The sequence below is a fragment of the Hyperolius riggenbachi genome, chromosome 6 (genome assembly GCF_040937935.1).
Source record: "Hyperolius riggenbachi isolate aHypRig1 chromosome 6, aHypRig1.pri, whole genome shotgun sequence".
Taxonomy (NCBI): Eukaryota; Metazoa; Chordata; class Amphibia; order Anura; family Hyperoliidae; genus Hyperolius; species Hyperolius riggenbachi.
This window is the reverse complement of record NC_090651.1, coordinates 12,704,227-12,727,378: the sequence shown is the minus strand read 5'-3', so window position 1 is coordinate 12,727,378 and position 23,152 is coordinate 12,704,227. Positions and strand designations below refer to the sequence as shown.

The 23,152-nt window shown below is 45.1% G+C and overlaps 1 protein-coding gene across 2 annotated transcripts in view; it reads left to right on the top strand.

Annotated features, from left to right (window-relative positions):
• The window catches only part of MMEL1 (membrane metalloendopeptidase like 1), a 251,965-nt gene that overhangs the window by 151,812 nt on the left and 77,001 nt on the right, over positions 1-23,152 (top strand). For both annotated transcript variants that reach the window (XM_068238852.1, XM_068238851.1), the window contains exons 3-7: positions 10,509-10,544; positions 10,923-11,084; positions 11,985-12,065; positions 17,466-17,561; positions 18,427-18,545. In XM_068238852.1, coding sequence (XP_068094953.1) covers positions 10,509-10,544; positions 10,923-11,084; positions 11,985-12,065; positions 17,466-17,561; positions 18,427-18,545 — 494 coding nt within the window. The remainder of the gene's footprint in view (positions 1-10,508; positions 10,545-10,922; positions 11,085-11,984; positions 12,066-17,465; positions 17,562-18,426; positions 18,546-23,152) is intronic.

Genomic DNA, 23,152 nt, shown 5'->3' with positions numbered 1-23,152 from the left:
ATTCATTATTATTCATTATTCTGGACAACACCAATTACTGGGTTTATACCCAGTTTATACAAACACAATGTTAAAAAACTGATTGAAGAAAGTGTCAGACAGGTCAAAAATTGAACAATTTCAGCAGGCCCTTGAGGATGGAGACTTTAGAGAGGAGATTGACATCCTCCTCCTTCTCTAGCCAGTTGTACGCCTACAGACTGACTTCAGCAAACCCAGGAGGACCAGGAGGGCAGCAAAGAACACAAGCTGCTGCTAGTGCCCAAAAGGGAATGGTATTGGCAGTGTCCTTGGAGTGGGAACATTTTCTGACACCCATGCAGCAGCCCACAGAACAGCAATCAGGCAGTTCCACGTCCTCCAACACCGATCGCCTGGAGAAGATGGTCAAGGACTACATGTCAGATGGCGTAGCTGTGTTGAACAATCCATCTGCAGACAGACGGTGAGTGTGACTAGAGATGAGCGTAATGACGTAATTACGATTTCGTGAAATTTCGCGTAATTAGTGTAATTACGATTATGGCCGTAAGTACATAATCGTAATGAAGAAGGATTTCGCGAAATTTCGCGTAAGCGTAATTTTTCGCGTAATTTTCGCATTGCAGTGGGTATTACGAAATTAATGCGTATGGCCATGCTCCCAAGCGGAAAAGTTGACGCATGGATCAATGTTAGGTAGCCGCCGACTTTAAGGGTTAATAGCAAAGCCCCCTTAAATGCTAAGAGCCTCAAATTTGGAGAATATATTAAGGAGATCAGGAGGAATAAGAGGAATTTTTTTTTTTTCAAAAGACCTTATAGTTTTTGAGAAAATCGATGTTAAAGTTTCAAAGTAAAAATGTATACATTTAAAAACCCGCCGACTTTAACGGTTAATAGCAAAGCCTGCTTAAAGTTTAGGAACACCAAATTCCTAGGGTATATTAAGGGGATCAGTGGGAATAAGAGGAACAAATTTTTTTTCAAAAAGACCTTTTAGTTTTTGAGAAAATCGATTTTTAAGTTTCAAGGGCAAAAATGTCTTTTAAATGCGGAAAATGTCAGTTTTTTTTGCACAGGTAACAATAGTGTATTATTTTCATATATTCCCCCAAGTGGGAAGAGTTTTACTTACTTCGTTCTGAGTGTGGGAAATATAAAAAAAAAACGACGTGGGGTCCCCCCTCCCAGACCTCTTTAACCCCTTGTCCCCGATGCAGGCTGGGATAGCCAGAATGCGGCGCACCGGCCGCGTGGGGCTCTGCACCCCGACTATACCAGCCCGCATGGTCCATGGATTGGGGGGTCTCGGAAGGGGAGGGGCAGCCAAGCTTTCCCCTCCCCCTCCGAGCCCTTGTCCAATCCAAGGACAAGGGGCTCTTCTCCACCTCCGATGGGCGGTGAAGGTGGAGGCCGCGATTTCCTGGGGGGGGGGTTCATGGTGGAATCTGGGAGTCCCCTTTAAAAAGGGGTCCCCCAGATGCCCACCCCCCCTCCCAGGAGAAATGAGTATAGAGGTACTTGTACCCCTTACCCATTTCCTTTAAGAGTTAAAAGTAAATAAACACACAAACACTTAGAAAAAGTATTTTAATTGAACAAAAAACATAACCACGAAAAAAGTCCTTTAATATTCTTAATTAACCAATAATACTTACCTGTCCCTTTAAATAAATGATCCCACGCAATATCCTCGGAAATGTTCTATCAGTTACAATGTAACAAAGTTATTACAATGTAACAACTTTGTTACATTGTAACTACGCCGCACCCAACGTCACTCGCCGCTCAGCCGCCGCAGCAATTACGCGTCCGTGCAGGACGCTAAGTCCCCGCTGGCCCCCGCTGTCCACCCCGCCCACATCTGTCACCCACATGTCACCCACATGTGGGTGACATGTGGGTGACATGTGGGAGAGGCGGGGAGGGCAGCGGAGCCGGCGGGGACTTAGCGTCCTGCACGGACCCGACAGAGCTCTGAGCTATATAGCTCAGAGCTCTCTAAGCATCTTTGTATTTGGGCTCCAAGGAGCCCCATTGGTCCTTAGCAGACCAATGGGGTTCCTTCAAATCAGAAGGAACCCCATTGGTCTGCTAAGGACCAATGGGGCTCATTGGAGCCCAAATTCAAAGATGCTTAGAGAGCTCTGAGCTATATAGCTCAGAGCTCTGTCGGGTCCGTGCGGCGGCTGAGCGGCGAGTGACGTCGGGTGCGGCGTAGTTACAATGTAACAAAGTTGTTACATTGTAATAACTTTGTTACATTGTAACTGATAGAACATTTCCGAGGATATTGCGTGGGATCATTTATTTAAAGGGACAGGTAAGTATCAATGGTTAATTAAGAATATTAAAGGACTTTTTTCGTGGTTATGTTTTTTGTTCAATTAAAATACTTTTTCTAAGTGTTTGTGTGTTTATTTACTTTTAACTCTTAAAGGAAATGGGTAAGGGGTACAAGAACCTCTATACTCATTTCTCCTGGGAGGGGGGGGGGGGGGTGGGCATCTGGGGGACCCCTTTTTAAAGGGGACTCCCAGACTCCACCATGAACCCCCCCCCCAGGAAATCGCGGCCTCCACCTCCACCGCCCATCGGAGGTGGAGAAGAGCCCCTTGTCCTTGGATTGGACAAGGGCTCGGAGGGGGAGGGGAAAGCTTGGCTGCCCCTCCCCTTCCGAGACCCCCCAATCCATGGACCATGCGGGCTGGTATAGTCAGGGTGCGGAGCCCCACGCGGCCGGTGCTCCGCATTCTGGCTATCCCAGCCTGCATGGGGGACAAGGGGTTAAAGAGGTCTGGGAGGGGGGACCCCACGTCGTTTTTTTTTTATATTTCCCACACTCAGAACGAAGTAAGTAAAACTCTTCCCACTTGGGGGAATCTATGAAAATAATACACTATTGTTACCTGTGCAAAAAAAACTGACATTTTCCGCATTTAAAAGACATTTTTGCCCTTGAAACTTAAAAATCGATTTTCTCAAAAACTATAAGGTCTTTTTGAAAAAAAAAATGTTTCCTCTTATTCCCACTGATCCCCTTAATATACCCTAGGAATTTGGTGTTCCTAAACTTTAAGCAGGCTTTGCTATTAACCGTTAAAGTCGGCGGGTTTTTAAATGTATACATTTTTACTTTGAAACTTTAACATCGATTTTCTCAAAAACTATAAGGTCTTTTTGAAAAAAATTGTTTTCCTCTTATTCCTCCTGATCTCCTTAATATGTGACCGATGGACACAACGTTCTCCTCCGGGGAGGGCTGCTGCTGACCACTGGCTGCTGGGGTGGATGTTATAGCTTGCGTAGGGCGTTGGCTGCTGCTGTTGTTGGGAGTGCTGCTCACAGCGGAGGTCTCTGAGGAACTCATGGTGAGCTCATATAGTGGTTGACGGTGAGTGGAGTATTACTGATCCCAGCAATATACACACTGACTGGCAGAGTACGCAATGCTATATAGTGGTTGACGGTGAGTGAAGTACTACAGATCCCAGCAATATACACAGTGACTGGCAGTACAATGGTATGGGTGGGTGAGCAGAGTACTACAGATCCCAGCAATGCTATATAGTAATGGGGTGCCTGAGTGAGCGGCACTGTACTACTGATCCCAGCAATATTATACACACTGATTGGCAGAGTACGCAATGCTATATAGTAATGGGGTGACTGAGCGCCGGTGTACTAACGATCCCAGCAATATTATATACACTCAGTGGCAGAGTACACAATGCTATATAGTAATGGGGTGACTGAGCGCCGGTGTACTAACGATCCCAGCAATATTATATACACTGAGTGGCAGAGTACACAATGCTAAGTAGCAATGGGGTGACTGAGCGTTGGTGTACTACAGATCCCAGCAATATATACACTGATTGGCAGAGTACACAATGCTAAATAGTAATGGGGTGACTGAGCGTTGGTGTACTACAGATCCCAGCAATATATACACTGATTGGCAGAGTACAGAATGCTAAATAGCAATGGGGTGACTGAGCGTTGGTGTGCTACAGATCCCAGTAATATATATACACTGATTGGCAGCGTACACAATGCTTTATATAGTAATGGAGTGACTGAGCGTTGGTGCACTACAGATCACAGCTATATATACACTGATTGGCAGCGTACACAATGCTTTATATAGTAATGGAGTGACTGAGCGTTGGTGCATTACAGATCCCAGTAATATATATACACTGATTGGCAGTGTACACAATGCTTTATATAGTAATGGAGTGACTGAGCGTTGGTGTACTACAGATCCCAGTAATATATATACACTGATTGGCAGCGTACACAATGCTTTATATAGTAATGGAGTGACTGAGCGTTGGTGTACTACAGATCCCAGCTATATATACACTGATTGGCAGCGTACACAATGCTTTATATAGTAATGGAGTGACTGAGCGTTGGTGCACTACAGATCCCAGTAATATATATACACTGATTGGCAGCGTACACAATGCTTTATATAGTAATGGAGTGACTGAGCGTTGGTGTACTACAGATCCCAGTAATATATATACACTGATTGGCAGCGTACACAATGCTTTATATAGTAATGGAGTGACTGAGCGTTGGTGTACTACAGATCCCAGCTATATATACACTGATTGGCAGCGTACACAATGCTTTATATAGTAATGGAGTGACTGAGCGTTGGTGCACTACAGATCCCAGTAATATATATACACTGATTGGCAGCGTACACAATGCTTTATATAGTAATGGAGTGACTGAGCGTTGGTGTACTACAGATCCCAGTAATATATATACACTGATTGGCAGCGTACACAATGCTTTATATAGTAATGGAGTGACTGAGCGTTGGTGTACTACAGATCCCAGTAATATATATACACTGATTGGCAGTGTACACAATGCTTTATATAGTAATGGAGTGACTGAGCGTTGGTGTACTACAGATCCCAGTAATATATATACACTGATTGGCAGCGTACACAATGCTTTATATAGTAATGGAGTGACTGAGCGTTGGTGCACTACAGATCCCAGTAATATATATACACTGATTGGCAGCGTACACAATGCTTTATATAGTAATGGAGTGACTGAGCGTTGGTGCACTACAGATCCCAGTAATATATATACACTGATTGGCAGCGTACACAATGCTTTATATAGTAATGGAGTGACTGAGCGTTGGTGCACTACAGATCCCAGTAATATATATACACTGATTGGCAGCGTACACAATGCTTTATATAGTAATGGAGTGACTGAGCGTTGGTGTACTACAGATCCCAGTAATATATATACACTGATTGGCAGCGTACACAATGCTTTATATAGTAATGGAGTGACTGAGTGTTGGTGCACTACAGATCCCAGTAATATATATACACTGATTGGCAGCGTACACAATGCTTTATATAGTAATGGAGTGACTGAGCGTTGGTGCACTACAGATCCCAGCTATATATACACTGATCGGCAGAGTACAGAATGCTTTATATAGTAATGGAGTGACTGAGCGTTGGTGTACTACAGATCCCAGTAATATATATACACTGATTGGCAGCGTACACAATGCTTTATATAGTAATGGAGTGACTGAGCGTTGGTGTACTACAGATCCCAGTAATATATATACACTGATTGGCAGCGTACACAATGCTTTATATAGTAATGGAGTGACTGAGTGTTGGTGTACTACAGATCCCAGCTTTATATACACTGATTGGCAGCGTACACAATGCTTTATATAGTAATGGAGTGACTGAGCGTTGGTGCACTACAGATCCCAGCTATATATACACCGATTGGCAGCGTACACAATGCTTTATATAGTAATGGAGTGACTGAGCGTTGGTGCACTACAGATCCCAGTAATATATACACTGATTGGCAGCGTACACAATGCTTTATATAGTAATGGAGTGACTGAGCGTTGGTGCACTACAGATCCCAGCTATATATACACTTATTGGCAGCGTACACAATGCTTTATATAGTAATGGAGTGACTGAGCGTTGGTGTACTACAGATCCCAGTAATATATATACACTGATTGGCAGCGTACACAATGCTTTATATAGTAATGGAGTGACTGAGCGTTGGTGCACTACAGATTGCAGCAATATATACACTGATTGGCAGAGTACAGAATGCTAAATAGCAATGGGGTGACTGAGCGTTGGTGTACTACAGATCCCAGCTATATATACACTGATTGGCAGAGTACAGAATGCTAAATAGTAATGAGGTGACTGAGCGCCGGTGTACTACTGAACGCAGCAGCACACACACTGACTGGGGGGGACCCTGGCTAGCCTGGCTGGAGAGCGATAGAGACTCTATCTAACCTGCCTGCCTACCCAAAGCTAATCCCACAGACAAATGACGGGGAAATGACGCGGATCGGATATTTATTTACCCGACCCACGTGAACCGTTCGGCCAATCAGAGCGCGTTCGGGCCGAACCACGTGACCCGTTCGGCCAATCACAGCGCTAGCCAAATGTTCGGGGGACCGTTCGGCCATGCGCTCGCAGTTCGGCAATATGGCCAAGCTTTTGCCCGAACACCAAAATGTCACACCGAGCCCGAACGGTGCCCGAACACCAAAATGTCAGTGCAAATCCGAACAGTGGCGAACACTGTTCGCCCAACACTAGCATAGGCCAGTCTTAGGGTTCATGATACAAAGTCTTACTATGGTGCCCCCATCTGGACTGTTATACATTTCCTTTCATCATATTACTGAGTTTTTGTTTTGTTTTAAACAAATATTAACCACTTTTTCCACCACTACAGTATATCTACTTCCTCTGTTACTTCATCTAAGCCACAATGACGTAGATATAAGTTGTGTAGCTGAAGCACTGCTGTGCACAAAACCTCTGGCACTTTCTGCTGCAGCACTAATTGGTGAAAGCGAATATACTGTATGTTCTCAGAGCCCAAGAAAATGATTTTTACCATTAAAAATATGTTTATATTCTCAGTTCATAGTGAAACAGTGAACAAAGCTATACAAGGCAAACATGGAACAAGATACATGATCATGTGATTTGGGCTGGTTAGGCAGGTCCAGTAATACAAGTAGCAGGCGGTCATAGGAAAGGAGCACACGATCATGTAGAATACACTAGGGAAGGGAGAGGGTACAAGATACATGATCATGTGATTTGGGCTGGTTAGGTAGGTCCAGTAATACAAGTACAAGGCGGTCATAGGAAAGGAGCACACGGTCATGTAGAGTACACTAGGGAGGGGAGAGGGTACAAGATACATGATCATGTGATTTGGGCTGGTTAGGTAGGTGCAGTCATACAAGTAGGAGGCGGTCATAGGAAAGGAGCACACGATCATGTAGAGTACACTAGGGAGGGGAGAGGGTACAAGATACATGATCATGTGATTTGGGCTGGTTAGGTAGGCCCAGTAATACAAGTACGAGGCTATCATAGGACAGGAGCACACGATCATGCAGAATACACTAGCGAAGGGAGAGGGTACAAGATACATGATCATGTGATTTGGGCTGGTTAGGTAGGCCCAGTAATACAAGTACAGGGCAGTCAAAGGGAAAGGAGCACACAATCATGTAGAATACACTAGGGAAGGGAGAGGGTACAAGGTACATGATCATGTGATTTAGGCTGGTTAGGTAGGTCCAGTAATACAAGTAGGAGGCGGTCATAGGAAAGGAGCACACGATCATGTAGAATACACTAGGGAAGGTAGAGCATACAAGATACATGATCATGTGATTTGGGCTGGTAAGGCAGGTCCAGTAATACAAGTAGGAGGCGGTCATAGGAAAGGAGCACACACTCATGTAGAATACACTAGGGAAGGGAGAAGGTACATGGTACATGATCATGTGATTTGTGCTGGTTGGGTAGGTCCAGTAATACAAGTACAGGGCAGTCAAAGGGAAAGGAGCACATGATCATGTAGAATACACTAGGGAAGGGAGAGGGTACAAGATACATGATCATGTGATTTGGGCTTGTTAGGTAGGTCCAGTAATACAAGTACAAGGCGGTCATAGGAAAGGAGCACACGGTCATGTAGAGTACACTAGGGAGGGGAGAGGGTACAAGATACATGATCATGTGATTTGGGCTGGTTAGGTAGTTCCAGTAATACAAGTAGGAGGCGGTCATAGGAAAGGAGCACACGATCATGTAGAGTACACTAGGGAGGGGAGAGGGTACAAGATACATGATCATGTGATTTGGGCTGGTTAGGTAGGCCCAGTAATACAAGTACGAGGCTATCATAGGACAGGAGCACACGATCATGCAGAATACACTAGGGAAGGGAGAGGGTACAAGATACATGATCATGTGATTTGGGCTGGTTAGGTAGGCCCAGTAATACAAGTACAGGGCAGTCAAAGGGAAAGGAGCACACAATCATGTAGAATACACTAGGGAAGGGAGAGGGTACAAGATACATGATCATGTGATTTGGGCTTGTTAGGTAGAGCCAGTAATACAAGTAGGAGGCGGTCATAGGAAAGGAGCACACAATCTAAGGGAGAGGGGAAGTTACCTATGAAGTCACATGACAAGCGCAGAGAGATGGGGAGGGGTGGCTATAAATGACAACCAGCCAAAATAATTGATGAGCTCAAGTTATGCATAGTTGTAATTTTGCAGCAAAGTTTACAATTATTATTGCATAAAATTGTAATGTTTCATTTCAGACTTGTGTAAAGGGTAATAATAATTTTGTGAAAATACAGCTCTCTTAGAAATGTGTTTTCTCACGCCCATTGACTTCATTGTATTTCTGCCAAAATTTGTGTTCTCGTGCCCATATAGTGTCACGAATATTCTCAGCTGTGTGAAAATGATGGTGAAATAAAAATGGCCACCTTCACTCAACCTCACTCAGCAGACGCTTATCGCGAAAGCACTGTCACAAGTTAAACAAAAATACCTTAGTGGATTCCTTGAATGTAATTTTACCAAACTTGTAAAAATTACACATAAATAAGATTACCCTCGTAAATACGATCAGAATCATAACTGAAAAAATTAAGTGAGAATTTACAAAAGCGAATATACCGGTCCGGTACCCATTTCGGCCAACGCTAGCCATTATTACCGCCGAAAACATTTTTTTCTTGAACTTAGGAACACATTGAACTCTAAATATTGCTTTTAGAGTAAATGAAATTCAACAGTAGCCACAGGAATTTCCTGTAATCGAATTCCTTTCTGCTAATAAAACCTAAGTAACGACCTGCCACAGGACAGCCCAGAAATCTCACATCTCTTGTGTTTGCGTTGGATGAAGGTGACCTCTCACTAAATTTACAGAACTGATATTAGTGGCCGAGTTCTGTTCTCCGCACCGGAGCCCTTAGCGTAGGCACATCTCAGAACACGAGATAGATCCGGTTATAGCTTGGCCTGTGGCACGCCAACAATGGAAAAAAATGAGGTGTTAAATTTGAAAAGAATACGGAGGGTGTGGTGTTATGTGGGTGATTAATGAACTTTTTATTGAATGGTGTTTTTCCTTTCTTCAGTCTTTCCACATAATGTGGAAATAAAGAGTACCGCTTACTGAAGGCCAGCTACTCCTATTTTGTATTTTTTGTGGTTGCTGGTAACGTAAATCCCACGTTGGCCTCTTGTATCTTCAGGTCTCTAGTGGTTCCATTTTTCCAGGGGGGGGGGGGGGGGGGGGGGGGCGGACACGACACAGATTTGTACAGAGCAATGGCCTAGGTCCTGCGAAGCTTTGTATCTACCAGGCTCCCCAACAAAGTTCTGCCAGCTGCTCCCCCAGTTCAATGTCTTCCAGACCCCCTCAGGGCTAAGGAAGGCAGAGTGGTCCCAGTGTTGGGTCCTTCTCACTCCTGATAGGAGATGACCCCGTAGCCTTCAGACCCCCCTGCTACTAAGCATGGTCAATGAGATACCACTAATTCTGAGTTCATGTACATTTTACAACAATCTATGCACTTTGCAATGGACTGTTCAGATTCATCAGAAGCTGCATTTCATTGCTCCAATTCCAAGCTGTATTGATATGTATAAAATTTGCATTAGCTGAGAATTATTAGCAACTCACTAGCTATCCTTATTTACTATGATTCAGTCATATGCGAATTGCAGACCCCCTCCTGTCCTGATTATGGACTGGCGGAAGTTAAAGGAAGGGGTAAATAGATTTGATCATGTGCAGAGAATCACGGGGTCAGTGTGAATAGGCATCAATTTGTAAGGCTCTGACTTGTGTTGGTCTCAAACATGCGTCACTTCTGTTTCCTGCCAAAGCAGGAAGTTGCCACAACAAATCAGATCTTTGGGAACCTATTACCTGACTGAACTGATCACATGATTCTCTGTGAGTTCTGCTACACAGGATGTAAACACAGTGAAGCTCTCCTGCAGGCTGTTTTGTATGAAGGGTTATATATAATCTAATCATGGTCATTGTGCACTATGAAGTCTTGTCATTGTAGCTGAAGGTACAGATATACTATAAATAATAACTACAAATCAGAATTATTTTCTTCTTTCATTCAGAGACTGTCTGCACAACAACGGGATGTGTAACTGCAGGTATGTATTCATAATACAGGTAACATATCTATCTATCTATCTATCTATCTATCTATCTATCTATCTATCTCTGGCCCATATGCAATTAACTTTTTCTCCTAAGTTCTCTACTAGGTGTTATTTTTAAACTTGTCTATAAAATGACCTTTTAAGCCACAAAAAGCAAGAAAATACTGAAAATAATGACGACAGTACTTTCTTACTTACCTTTTGATACTTTTTCAGTTGAAAAGTGCTAGAAAGTTATTTTAATTAGAATTTGAAAAATTACCTCCCAGGAGAAAACTCAGGAGAAAACGTGAATTGCTTATGGGCCTCTGTCTATCTCCAGTTTTATATCTACGGTTATTTTTCCTTTGTGTCTGTTTTCTGCCACAGCTGCAAGGATTATTCAGAACATGGACCCATCTATAGAGCCTTGCACTGATTTTTATCAATATGCGTGTGGCGGCTGGTTGCACAAACATGTGATCCCAGAAACCAGCTCCCGATACAGCATATTCGATATTCTACGCGATGAAATGGAGATCATTTTAAAAGGTAAGTCTGGCCAATGACACACCTGGGAGGGCTACATGCAAAGTGAGCTCTGTGTCCAAGTGTTGAAAGAGGAAGACTCGGGCCTGAGTGTGCCCACCCCTTCCTGTTTCAGGAAGCTGCCCCCATTGGCCAACTGTCACCTTCTGTAGTCACGTGATGCTGGTGACAGGATTAGTGGGCAGTGGTCCAGTGGTCTGTGGGAGCAAGTGAGTGAGTAGTCACGGGAAACTCTTCAACAAGCCCTTGGGCACTTTTTCCCTACAGTTACACTTTAAGTACACACTAAGGGATTTGAGAAGAATGATTATTTTGTAGAAATATTGCCACAGTTCCTGGCATTAGGCATCAGCTTCTGGAACCTTCTTTCAGGCAGCTTTGCCTAGGCAAAAATCATCGGAGACATGTAGTCTGTCCGGGAGGAAAGGCGCATGCATGGCACATATCATTAAATATGTCGGTGCAAGCCATAAGAGTAAGAAAAATAAAACAACATGGCTGCCTCCATCAGGAAGGAGTCACAAATATCAGCAGTACATTCTGGCATGTTCAAGTTAGGTGTTTAACAACATTATTACCTTAACTGCAGTATGATAAAACAACCACAAGATGTCACTGTGCGTAAAATGTGGTGATGGTCTTTATGGGATTGTTATTTCCTGTATTCTCTTTTTTTCCTCTCTGTTGTAAGTAAGCTGCATTCCCTGATGGTGGTGTACAATATATATCTGCATGTTTTTCTCCATCAGTTTAGACCTCATTACCTCTTGGGACAGTTAGGGTTCCTTTAGCTGGGTCTTTTTAGTAAATGGTATTTTTAGGTTTGTGTAATATACAGGTTCACTTAATCATGTACAATCTATTACATTTGTTAATAAATATTAAGGATTTTCTTTTTTTAAGGTTTACTGGAAATGCCAGACCAGGATGACCGTGATGCCTTTAAAAAAGCAAAAACCTTGTACAAGTCCTGTATGAATGAAAGTAAGTATGTGTTGAACTGTTGGGGGGGGGGGGGTCACTTCCACCAACCTGCAACCATTGACCATAGCAACCAGTCAAGTTCAAATCTGCAACTATTGCCCCTAGCAACCAGTCAAGTTTAAATCTGCAACTATTGCCCCTAGCAACCAGTCGAGTTCAAACCTGCAACCATTGCCCCTAGCAACCAGTCAAGTTCAAGCCTGCAACCATTGACCCTAGCAACCAGTCAAGTTCAAATCTGCAACCATTGCCCCTAGCAACATGTACAGTTCAGTTATTTTGGTTGCAAAGGAAACAAACGACTTAACTTTTTCCTCCCGCAGTCCTGAAGAAGCATGGGGCGAATTAATCATGTGACACATTTGTGAATCTGTGGTTTAGCCAGTCACAATTACACAGCTGTGTATAATGACTGTATACCAGAGACACTAAAACGGGAGCAGAATCTTCTTTTGGTGCCAAATTACTTTGAATGAACTTCTATTAAGAAACATTGTGCTCGTAGTACGGTTAGTGCACTACATTCAGTGTGCTACTATATCAGTGCCCACCACACCATGATCAACATAATAGCGCCCCAGGGCTATAATTGCTTCTGCTTTGTCATGTGCTGATTTTGTGCGACACGATGGTGGAAGTGTTAAAGGGGGCTCAGTCAGTTATAACTGAAAGGACAACTGATGTGCAAGGTAATGTCCATGTTTCCCTATGGCCTCTTTCACACTGCACTGTACTGTAAAACGGAAGACAAAAAACGTGGATCCAGGAGCGCCAGATAAGGCGTAATTTTGTAGGTGTGCACAGGTCCTCACCCCAGTACCAAGGGGTCACAGTAATATATCCTCTTAAAAGGACCACCACACAGTGCATTTATAGCTCAGAGATCTTTATTGCAGCATCAAAGCAATAACCGGCAATGGCAGCGCCCTGTTACGGCCTCATGGCCTTTGTCTAGTTACTCAACAAGTTATTACACCTCACCAAGTGCATAACACCACATATATACAGTATGTAAAACCAAAACACACCTGATGGGGAACAGTCTGAACATAATGCTATTATGCTCAGGCTGTTCCTTCCCCATCAGGTCTGTTTTGCCTCTTTGCCAGGATTCAGGGCGGGACTTACCATGAGGCACTTTAGGCACCTGCCTACAGGCGCCAGATGATAAAAAGGCGGCTGACTCCCCTCCCTGAGCTCCTCCTTCCCTATGCAGAGTCCTGATGAGAGTGTAAATGAGAGATTACTCAATCTGCTCTCAGCATTCCATTGACGTGATCCTTTAAATTATATAGTTTTTTTTTTTATATAACATTTCATCATTCTGTCACAGTTGCAGTTTAGAAACCACAGTCTGTCTTTTAAACTATAAAACAAAGCAAAACAAATGACCCTTAGAACTTTCCTGCAGGAAAACCTTACCTCAGGCTGTCTCTCACCGTTTTGTGGCTGTTTAAAGCGGACCCAAACCAAAAGTTTTTTTAATTCAAAATATTTAGTTGCAGCACTCTGACACATACAAAGATAAATAAACTTTCCTTCAAGCCTATGAGCATTTCAGTGCGTGCTTTTCACCCTTCTCTTTTCATAACTAGGGTTATACAGGTGGCAGCCATTACTTCTGAGCTTAGTAGGAGGTTTTAGATCATGGGTGTGTTTGTCATCAGGTACCCTCCCTCACAGGGGCGTGGTCTATGTGAAATCTCACACAAGCTGAGATCACCTCCCCTGTGACATCATCAGTAGCAGCCTGTGTTTTGTTTTTTATCTCCTCCACCAGCCTGCCGGATTCTGTCCCGGCAATATGAAAGGAAGGGAGAGATTCCTCCAATAAATGTAAAATATTTTATGTTTGTCATCATACAGCTGAAAAAAGGCTGCTATTTATTATTATAATTTAGAAAATAGATTTTATTTCTGAAATCTTGTATATTTAATTTGGGTCCACTTTAAGCACTTCAGAAAACAGGACTGTATTGGACCCAGTGGGTTTAATAGCTCAGAGAAGCTCTTTTGCATGGATTAACTCTTCCTGTACTGGAAAACAATATGAGACTCTTTTCTTTGCTACTAATTAGTGTTCTGTTTCTTAGCTGTAATTCATTATCTCATAAGTTTATTTTCACTTTAGGTTTGCTTTAAAATGCATCAGTTTTACAGCATATAGCGTGAAAGAGACCTTACAGTAAGCTGTAAAAATCTGACAGGTTTTGGACTGTTCCATCTCCTCATGGAGTTGTCTCAATATTTTCTTTATTATTTATAAAAGCACTCCCTGGAAAGGATCGTTACAAGCATGCCGGCCAGCCTTCCTACTTGCCTGCACACTATTATAGCAGTTGGACTGAGCAAATGCCATTCAGTAAGTGGTCTTGTTGAAACTGAGGGCAAAGGTCTCCCGCGATTCGGAAATCATGATCATTTTCCTGATTTTAGAAAGCACTTGTGATTTCTGAATGGCAAGTCCCAGGTAGGAACAGCAGTAATGGTAGTTTCAGTCAGGCTGTGCAGTATGGCAGGGGTGTGCAGCTCACAAAGGTGGCTGAAAGCAAATACAGATCATTTGGCAGTTACACACTGGCCCATATGTAATTCACCTGTTCTTCTTACTTTTTTCCTAGGTGATATTTTCACACATTGTCATAAAATGCGACCGCCTAACGCCAATAGGCATCGGCAGTTCTTAAGTGGTTTTCCATGGAAACAGCCGCTCGATCGAGCAGCGCCGTAAGGCAGATCGGCGATCCCCGGCCTCTGATTGGCCGGGGATCGCCGGCATATGATAGGCTGAAGCCTATCCTACAACGCACAGGACGGATATCCGTCCTGCGCAGCTCATGGAGGGAGAGGGAGGGACGGAGAGGAAGGGAGCACAGAAAACGCTGCGGAGGGGGGCTTTGAAGAGCCGGCGATCAGACCCCCGCAGCAGGACATCCCCCTTGTGGGGAAAAAAGGGGGTAAGTCTGATCGCCCTGGCATAATCCTGATCTGTGCTGCGGGCTGGAGAGTCCACGCAGCACAGATCCGGCAAAACACCCCTGGTCCTTAAAGAGAAACTCCAACCTAGAATTGAACTTTATCCCAATCAGTAGCTAATACCTCCTTTTACATGAGAAATATATTGCTTTTCACAAACAGACCATCGGGGGGCGCTGTATGACTGATTTTGTGCTGAAACTCCTCCCACAAGAAGCTCTGGGACCGCGGTACTCTGGGCAAACTGCCACAATGTAACAATGTTCACAGACAGGAATTAGCTGTTTACAGCTGTCTCTAACAGCCAAAACAGCTAGGAGCCGCTACATAACCTGCCCACAGTAAAAATGTCACCATGTAATAAATGTCAGAATGTAAATCGGGGAGAGGAAAGATTTTACAATGAGCAAACACTGACTAAATCATTTATACATAATTATGGTAAAAATGAAGCACTTTTTTTACTACATTATTTTCACTGGAGTTCCTCTTTAAGTGGTGTTAAACCCCCAGTAAGCAAGAACATACTTTTGATAGTACTTTTTCACCAACTTTTAGGAACTTTTATTAATTGTGAAATGCTAAAGTTATTTTAAAGAGAATATGAAAATATCACCTAGAGAATTTAGGAGATAAAGCTCCCGTAATTGGATATGGGCCTCTGCCCCTGCAGGTTAAAGGGGAGCTTCAGCCGAAACAAACACACTGTCATTAACTTACATCAGTTATGGTAATTAAAATAGATGGGTAATATAATCTCTTACTCACCCTGTTTTAAAAGAACAGGCAAATGTTTGATTTCATGGGGGCAGCCACCTTTTTCATGGGGGCAGCCATCTTTTTCATGGGGGCAGCCATCTTTTTGGTTGAAAGGAGGTGACAGGGAGCATGAGACACAGTTCCAACTGTCCTGTGTCCTGATCACCCCTCCTAGCTGCTCGCTAGGCTTCAAATCTCAAATTCAAAATAAAAAAGTAAAAAAAATTGCTCCAAAACAGCAGGACGAGAACAACAATATCAGAAATCCCATCATGCTTTGCACAGCATCCGGGGAAAAATGCCCGGGCAGTTTTCTTCTGTGCAGCTAAAAATGAGGCTTGGGTAAGAAAAACAAAGTTCTGATGCTGTGAAACTGTTAAAGTAGCACCAAGCCTTTTCAGTGCTGCTGAGTAGATTCTTAGTCTGGAGCTTCACTCTAACCCTCAGCTTTACTTCCACTCTGAAGTATATTTTGCCATAACTGATAGTGACTTCCTCTAGGCCTGGTTCCCACGGTGCTTCCCACAAAACTGCCGGGGGCAAATTTGCAGAGATTCTGTTCTTAACATACGTTATAGTTTGAGAAAATGCAGCACTTCCAGATTGTTGGTTTTTTTATCTGCTATGCCCGCTCTGTCCTTGCGCCAAATTCTTGAGTCCACTATTATCTCCAGCATCAGCGACCCCCTCCCAGGCTGTCCCTGGACGTCAGATCTGTTTGAAATGCATATGTGTCCTGCACAGCCTCCTCGTCCGTCCGGGGACGATCTGCGGGCCGGATGGCAGCACAGCTGTAGCCGGCCGCATTAGAATTGGCGTGGAGCCACAGGATCGGGCAGCGTTCCATCATCAGACACTGGAATGTTGTGCTGGAGGACAGCCGAGCTTCTCTGCACAGGTTCCGTCAATGTCGGCATGATATGATTATCAGAACATAAGAACAGCAGCCCAGTTTTAGCCAAACTCTTTTATAATGAAGTTTTGTAAACAAGAGTTAGAACTTCTGACAGCTTGTTTCTGCTGGAGGGTCCTGAGATCTTTGTGACTTTATGTAGCTTTTATAGTACCAGATACAAGAATTGAAAGATGGCAATAAAAATTTGATGGTGTTAAAGAATGTCGCCTTTATCTTGTAAATCGGTCTTTAGTCTACAGCAAGGGTGTCAAACTCAAATACAAAGTGGGCCAAAATTGTACAGTGGGACCTAGTCGTGGGTCAGACTCAATGTCTACTGGCCACCGCCCTATCCTTATAAAGTTCCCAGGTGTCTAATTGGCCCCCTTCAACCCCTATACAGTTCCCTGTTGTCCAGAGGCCCCCACCCTCCCCTATACAGTTCCCTGGTGTCTAGTGTCCCCCACCCTAGCCTATACAGGTCCATGGTGTTTAGTGCTTTCCCCCTTCCTTCCCTGGTGATCTAGGGCTTCACCTCCAATATTGTCCTCCTGGTGGTCTAGAGTGGGTCAAACATAATGCAAAGTGCGGAAACCCCTTGAGGGCCAAACTTTATGGCTCCGAGGGCCAGATTTGGCCCGCGGGCCAGAGTTTGACATGGATGGTCTACACTACAGTATATAACATAGTTTTGTGATATAAATTAAATGTATATGACTTATGCTATATATTATTATATCATAATATTCCCTTGCTTCCTCGCTTTCTAGGTCTCATAGAGCAAAGAGACTCGTTACCTCTTCTAGAGCTCCTAGCGCTGGTTGGAGAATGGCCAGTGGCTTACACAGATTGGAACCTCACCAAAGGTAACACTTCTCCTTTTTCCAGAATCTGCTTCCAAATAGCCCATGTGCCATGTAAATACTATTTATCATCATTGAAAGCATGGAGGTTAATCTGTTTCAAGGGCACGTCCTCGGAGACCCGACTCGGGCTTTGAACCTCATTAAATTAAAAACAGTTAAGCTACCTAGTTTGGGCAGCTGTTACTCTGTAACACGCTATGAGTGACTCACCATTGAGCAATATGCTGTTTACACACCACTTACTCTCTTCACAAGTTTGGCTTAATAGCTGTGAAAGTGTTTAAAAGAGTCTATCACGTTCCCTTAATTGTAGGGATTTGCAGATCTCTGAAGTTAACCTGTCAGCAGTGTTGTCTTTTTTTATTTTTCTGAAGCTGGGATTTGAAAATTGTCTCGTCTCAGAATCAATCTTTGAACAATTGAAAAAAAAGCATGGCTCCCAACTGTCCCTCTTTTGGGTCACTTTGGGAGCCCTGTCCCTCTTTCCTACTCATTTGTCCCTCTTTTAGGACTTTGTCCCTCTTGCAATGTAAATATATATATTTCTCTACTAAAAATGTGTTTGATATATTACTAATTTTAAAATGTTAATATGAAGGAAAATGAACCAGGATAGAAAGGACCACTGTTGTTTGAATTATAAAACAACATATTTTTCTTATGAAATCTTTATGGTATTGGTGACTAGGGGTATGACTGGGGCGTGATCAGGGGTGTGCAGGGGCGTGGCTTAAGTGTCCCTCTTTCTCATCTAAAAAAGTTGGGTGGTATGAAAAAGTTATGTGTTCAACAGTAAATACATTGTAGGCAGACTGTGTGCCGTTCAGAACATGCTTTTAATGGTATCATGGTTTCGGTTTGATAGAGTCCCAGTGGAGTTTGGAGGATAAATTGTCCCTCTTGAACTACAGATTCAACAAGAGAGTTCTGGTTGACATGTTCGTCTGGAACGATGATCGAGAGTCCAGCAAGCACATCATATATGTAAGATACACGCGATGTTCATGTTTATTTGTTTTATATTAAATGGGATCCTTGACGAGGCTTAGCAATGCGATCTTCAGTGAGGTCTAATAAGTTTATTTTTGCTTCAAGTTTGTTTAAAAGGACCATTCTCATAAAAAATTGTAACATTTAACATTCATAAAAACAAATAAAAAGTAGTGCTAGTGGCTGGATGGTGTAATGGTTAAGGCCTCTGCCTCTGACGCAGGAGACCAGCGTTTGAATCTTGGCTCTGCCTGTTCAGTAAGCCAGCACCTATTCAGTAGGAGACCTTAGGCAAGTCTCCCTAACACTGCTACTGCCTATAGAGCGCCCACTAGTGTCTGCAGCTCTGGTGCTTTGATTCCGCCAGGAGAAAAGCGCGATATAAATGTTATTTGTCTTGTCTTGTCTAAATTTCACCCAGCGTAAAATGTGCTATAAATTACTTTTCTCCTATGTTGGTGTCACTTACGGTAGGTAAAATAAATCTGACAGGTTTTGGACTAGGCCATCTCCTCACGGAGGACTCTCCGGGTTGTCTTTATCTTCAAAATAAATCAGTAAATGACAGTTGCTCAGTCCAAATGCCAGAATTGTGTGCAAAGAGGTAGGGGGATGGCGTTCATCTTCATCATCATCTTCATCGTTATATGGATCCTTTCCGGTGAGTGCTTTTGTAAGAATAAATGAAATACAGAGAATCCCCCATGAAGAAATTGACTAGTCAAAAACCTGCCAGTTCTGTCAGATTTCTACTAAATACTGTAAATGACAGCAACGTAGGAGAAAAGTAATTTATAGCTCATTTTACTCTGGAAGAAACATATTTCTTATTTGTATGTGTTTACGTAGATTTTACAATTTTATGTGATAGTGGTCCTTCAAGTCCACCCTAGTTTTGAGGGATCATTTATGCTTTGCAGTGATGTCCACAGCCTCGCAGGTCCTGGAGAAAGTTAGTAGCCTAATATTTCCAAGTATTCCTTCCACGCCGATCTGCATGTTTCCAGGACAAGGACAGAGAGCCTCCTGTATCAGAGCTCATCCCTGCCCCAGTATACTCACATGCATGGAGCAAGCTCTCGTACATCTGGTCCGGGTCATGCTAATGAAGGCAAGCGAACGCTTTCATAGTTAGTGTAATAGTTTCCGGCTGCAATAAATACCTCGGGGAGATTTTAAACGCTGCCACATGCAGCCTATCAAGATGAAAATAAGACAGGAAGTAAACAGTAAAACGTGGGACTCTAGATGTCATTATGGGCAGGCATGGAGGATCTAACGGTTTAATCATCTTCCTGGGGTAACAAGAACAACAAAGACAAGTTCATTTAAAAAAATTAAAATGGCTGACGCGTTCTCATCATGCTCGGATCTGGCGGTTACATGCAAACAATTTCCTTTGCTCCGCAAAACTAGTGGCCCAAAGCTAGAATCTGTAGGAAACTTTTGAACGTCATGTGACCTTAAAGGGCTAGTTCAGAATTACATTTTGTTTTTGTTTTTTAAATACACATAATAGTAAATTAGCATTAGTTGGCAATATACAAAGTTTTGTATATTTCGTGCCTGTATAATTTGCCCAAAATGTAGTGAAAGTACCTCTTCGGTTGGGGCATCATGTAATTTTTTGCTGTTAGGAGAGTAGGAGTTGTTTGTGACCAGCGCTACAGGTAGTGTCATCATCTTCCTAATACCCCCCCCCCCCCCCCCCCTTCCCCAGCTCAATGCAAATAAAGCATAAAACTCTTTCTACATGATTCCCAGTGTAGTTCATACTTGAATTTTCATTTCTTACAGCTATTTTGGTTAAACTTTGTATAAAGAGACTGGTATGGTGTGGAGAGGGTCAAAGGCACCTTTTACACACTGACCAGGGCCAGGAAGGTATGACTGTTAAACAGTGGCTGCAGTGTAGGCCGCAAAGAGTGAGGGTGGGCGGGGTAATTTCCAAGCACAGGAGGAAAGAATGGATGCTGCTTCCATCCAGACCCCCCTTGGCTATCTCACGTGGGTCATGATAAGATGGGGGAGGAGTTTGGGCCACTTTGAGCAATAAACCCATAGAGATAAGAACATGGATACTGTTTATTTATCCCCTTTTAAAATATTTCTGTTGTGTGGCTCTTGAGAACCAATGTTACTCAGTTGGCTAGCGCACAATCCAATGTGTTTTCCCCATGCAGATAAAAAACGGTCAGCAGTGAAGCACTGCAGGCATTTTTTCTATCCATTACATTAGCTTCTGTGATAAAACGTGCATTTCACACATAAAGGCCCAGTGCACACCAAAAGCTCTAGCACAGTGGTGCCCAACCTTTTTTGACCCGAGGGCCGAACTTTAAATCAAGAAAAATCTCGAGGGCCAGAACACATGCATACAAATTTTCGATGTAAAACTTTAAACGTTTTTCTAGAAACAGTTAACATGGTGTTGGAAATGGAAAGAAAACGACAATATAAGAATTGTTGTACTCACCATTTGATGCACATTTTCTTAAAGGGAAGGTTCAGGGACTAGCTAAAAAAAATAAAAATCCATTTCCACTTACCTGGGGCTTCCTCCAGCCCGTGGCAGGCAGGAGGTGCCCTCGGCGCCGCTCCGCAGGCTCCCGGTGGTCTCCGGTGGCCGACCCGACCTGGCCAGGCCGGCGGCCAGGTCAGGCCTCTTCTGCGCTCCATGGTGCGTTCCACGTACCAGTAGTTCTGAGCCTGCGCAGTACAACCTGGAGGACGTCCGATGACGTCAGCGCGCCGGCGTGGAACGCACCATGGAGCGCAGAAGAGGCCCGACCTGGCCGCCGGCCTGGCCAGGTCGGGTCGGCCACCGGAGACCACCGGGAGCCTGCGGAGCGGCGCCGAGGGCACCTCCTGCCTGCCACGGGCTGGAGGAAGCCCTAGGTAAGTGGAAATGGATTTTTATTTTTTTTTAGCTAGTCCCTGAACCTTCCCTTTAATGAGAAGTTTGCGGCTGTTTTTCAGAAACCAATTTCTGGATATTTGGCTCCAAATTTGTAACATTTATTCTTAATACAGAATGAAGATGATCATCTGTGATGCGAGAACGTGAGCCAGTTTCTGTGTGGGGCTGCCCGCTCTGTGTGGGGCTGAGGGGGCTGTCAGCTCTGTGTGGGGCTGAGGAGGCTGCCCGCTCTGTGTGGGGCTGAGGGGGCTGTCTGCTCTGTGTGGGGCTGAGGGGGCTGTCTGCTCTGTGTGGGGCTGAGGGGGCTGTCTGCTCTGTGTGGGGCTGAGGGGGCTGTCAGCTCTGTGTGGGGCTGAGGGGGCTGCCCTGTCTGTGTGGGGCTGAGGGGGCTGCCCTGTCTGTGTGGGGCTGAGGAGGCTGCCCTGTCTGTGTGGGGCTGAGTGGGCTGCCCTGTCTGTGTGGGGCTGAGTGGGCTGCCCTGTCTGTGTGGGGCTGAGTGGGCTGCCCTGTCTGTGTGGGGCTGAGTGGGCTGCCCTGTCTGTGTGGGGCTGAGGAGGCTGCCCTGTCTGTGTGGGGCTGAGTGGGCTGCCCTGTCTGTGTGGGGCTGAGTGGGCTGCCCTGTCTGTGTGGGGCTGAGTGGGCTGCCCTGTCTGTGTGGGGCTGAGTGGGCTGCCCTGTCTGTGTGGGGCTGAGGAGGCTGCCCTGTCTGTGTGGGGCTGAGTGGGCTGCCCTGTCTGTGTGGGGCTGAGTGGGCTGCCCTGTCTGTGTGGGGCTGAGTGGGCTGCCCTGTCTGTGTGGGGCTGAGTGGGCTGCCCTGTCTGTGTGGGGCTGAGGAGGCTGCCCTGTCTGTGTGGGGCTGAGTGGGCTGCCCTGTCTGTGTGGGGCTGAGGAGGCTGCCCTGTCTGTGTGGGGCTGAGGAGGCTGCCCTGTCTGTGTGGGGCTGCCCTGTCTGTGTGGGGCTGAGGAGGCTGCCCTGTCTGTGTGGGGCTGAGTGGGCTGCCCTGTCTGTGTGGGGCTGAGGAGGCTGCCCTGTCTGTGTGAATCTGAGTAGGCTGCCCTGTCTGTGTGGGGCTGAGTGGGCTGCCCTGTCTGTGTGGGGCTGAGGAGGCTGCCCTGTCTGTGTGGGGCTGAGGGGGCTCCCCTGTCTGTGTGGGGCTGAGTGGGCTGCCCTGTCTGTGTGGGGCTGAGGAGGCTGCCCTGTCTGTGTGGGGCTGAGGAGGCTGCCCTGTCTGTGTGGGGCTGAGTGGGCTGCCCTGTCTGTGTGGGGCTGAGTGGGCTGCCCTGTCTGTGTGAGGCTGAGTGGGCTGCCCTGTCTGTGTGGGGCTGAGTGGGCTGCCCTGTCTGTGTGGGGCTGAGGAGGCTGCCCTGTCTGTGTGGGGCTGAGGGGGCTGCCCTGTCTGTGTGGGGCTGAGTGGGCTGCCCTGTCTGTGTGGGGCTGAGGAGGCTGCCCTGTCTGTGTGGGGCTGAGGAGGCTGCCCTGTCTGTGTGGGGCTGAGTGGGCTGCCCTGTCTGTGTGGGGCTGAGTGGGCTGCCCTGTCTGTGTAGGGCTGAGTGGGCTGCCCTGTCTGTGTGGGGCTGAGGAGGCTGCCCTGTCTGTGTGGGGCTGAGTGGGCTGCCCTGTCTGTGTGGGGCTGAGGAGGCTGCCCTGTCTGTGTGGGGCTGAGGAGGCTGCCCTGTCTGT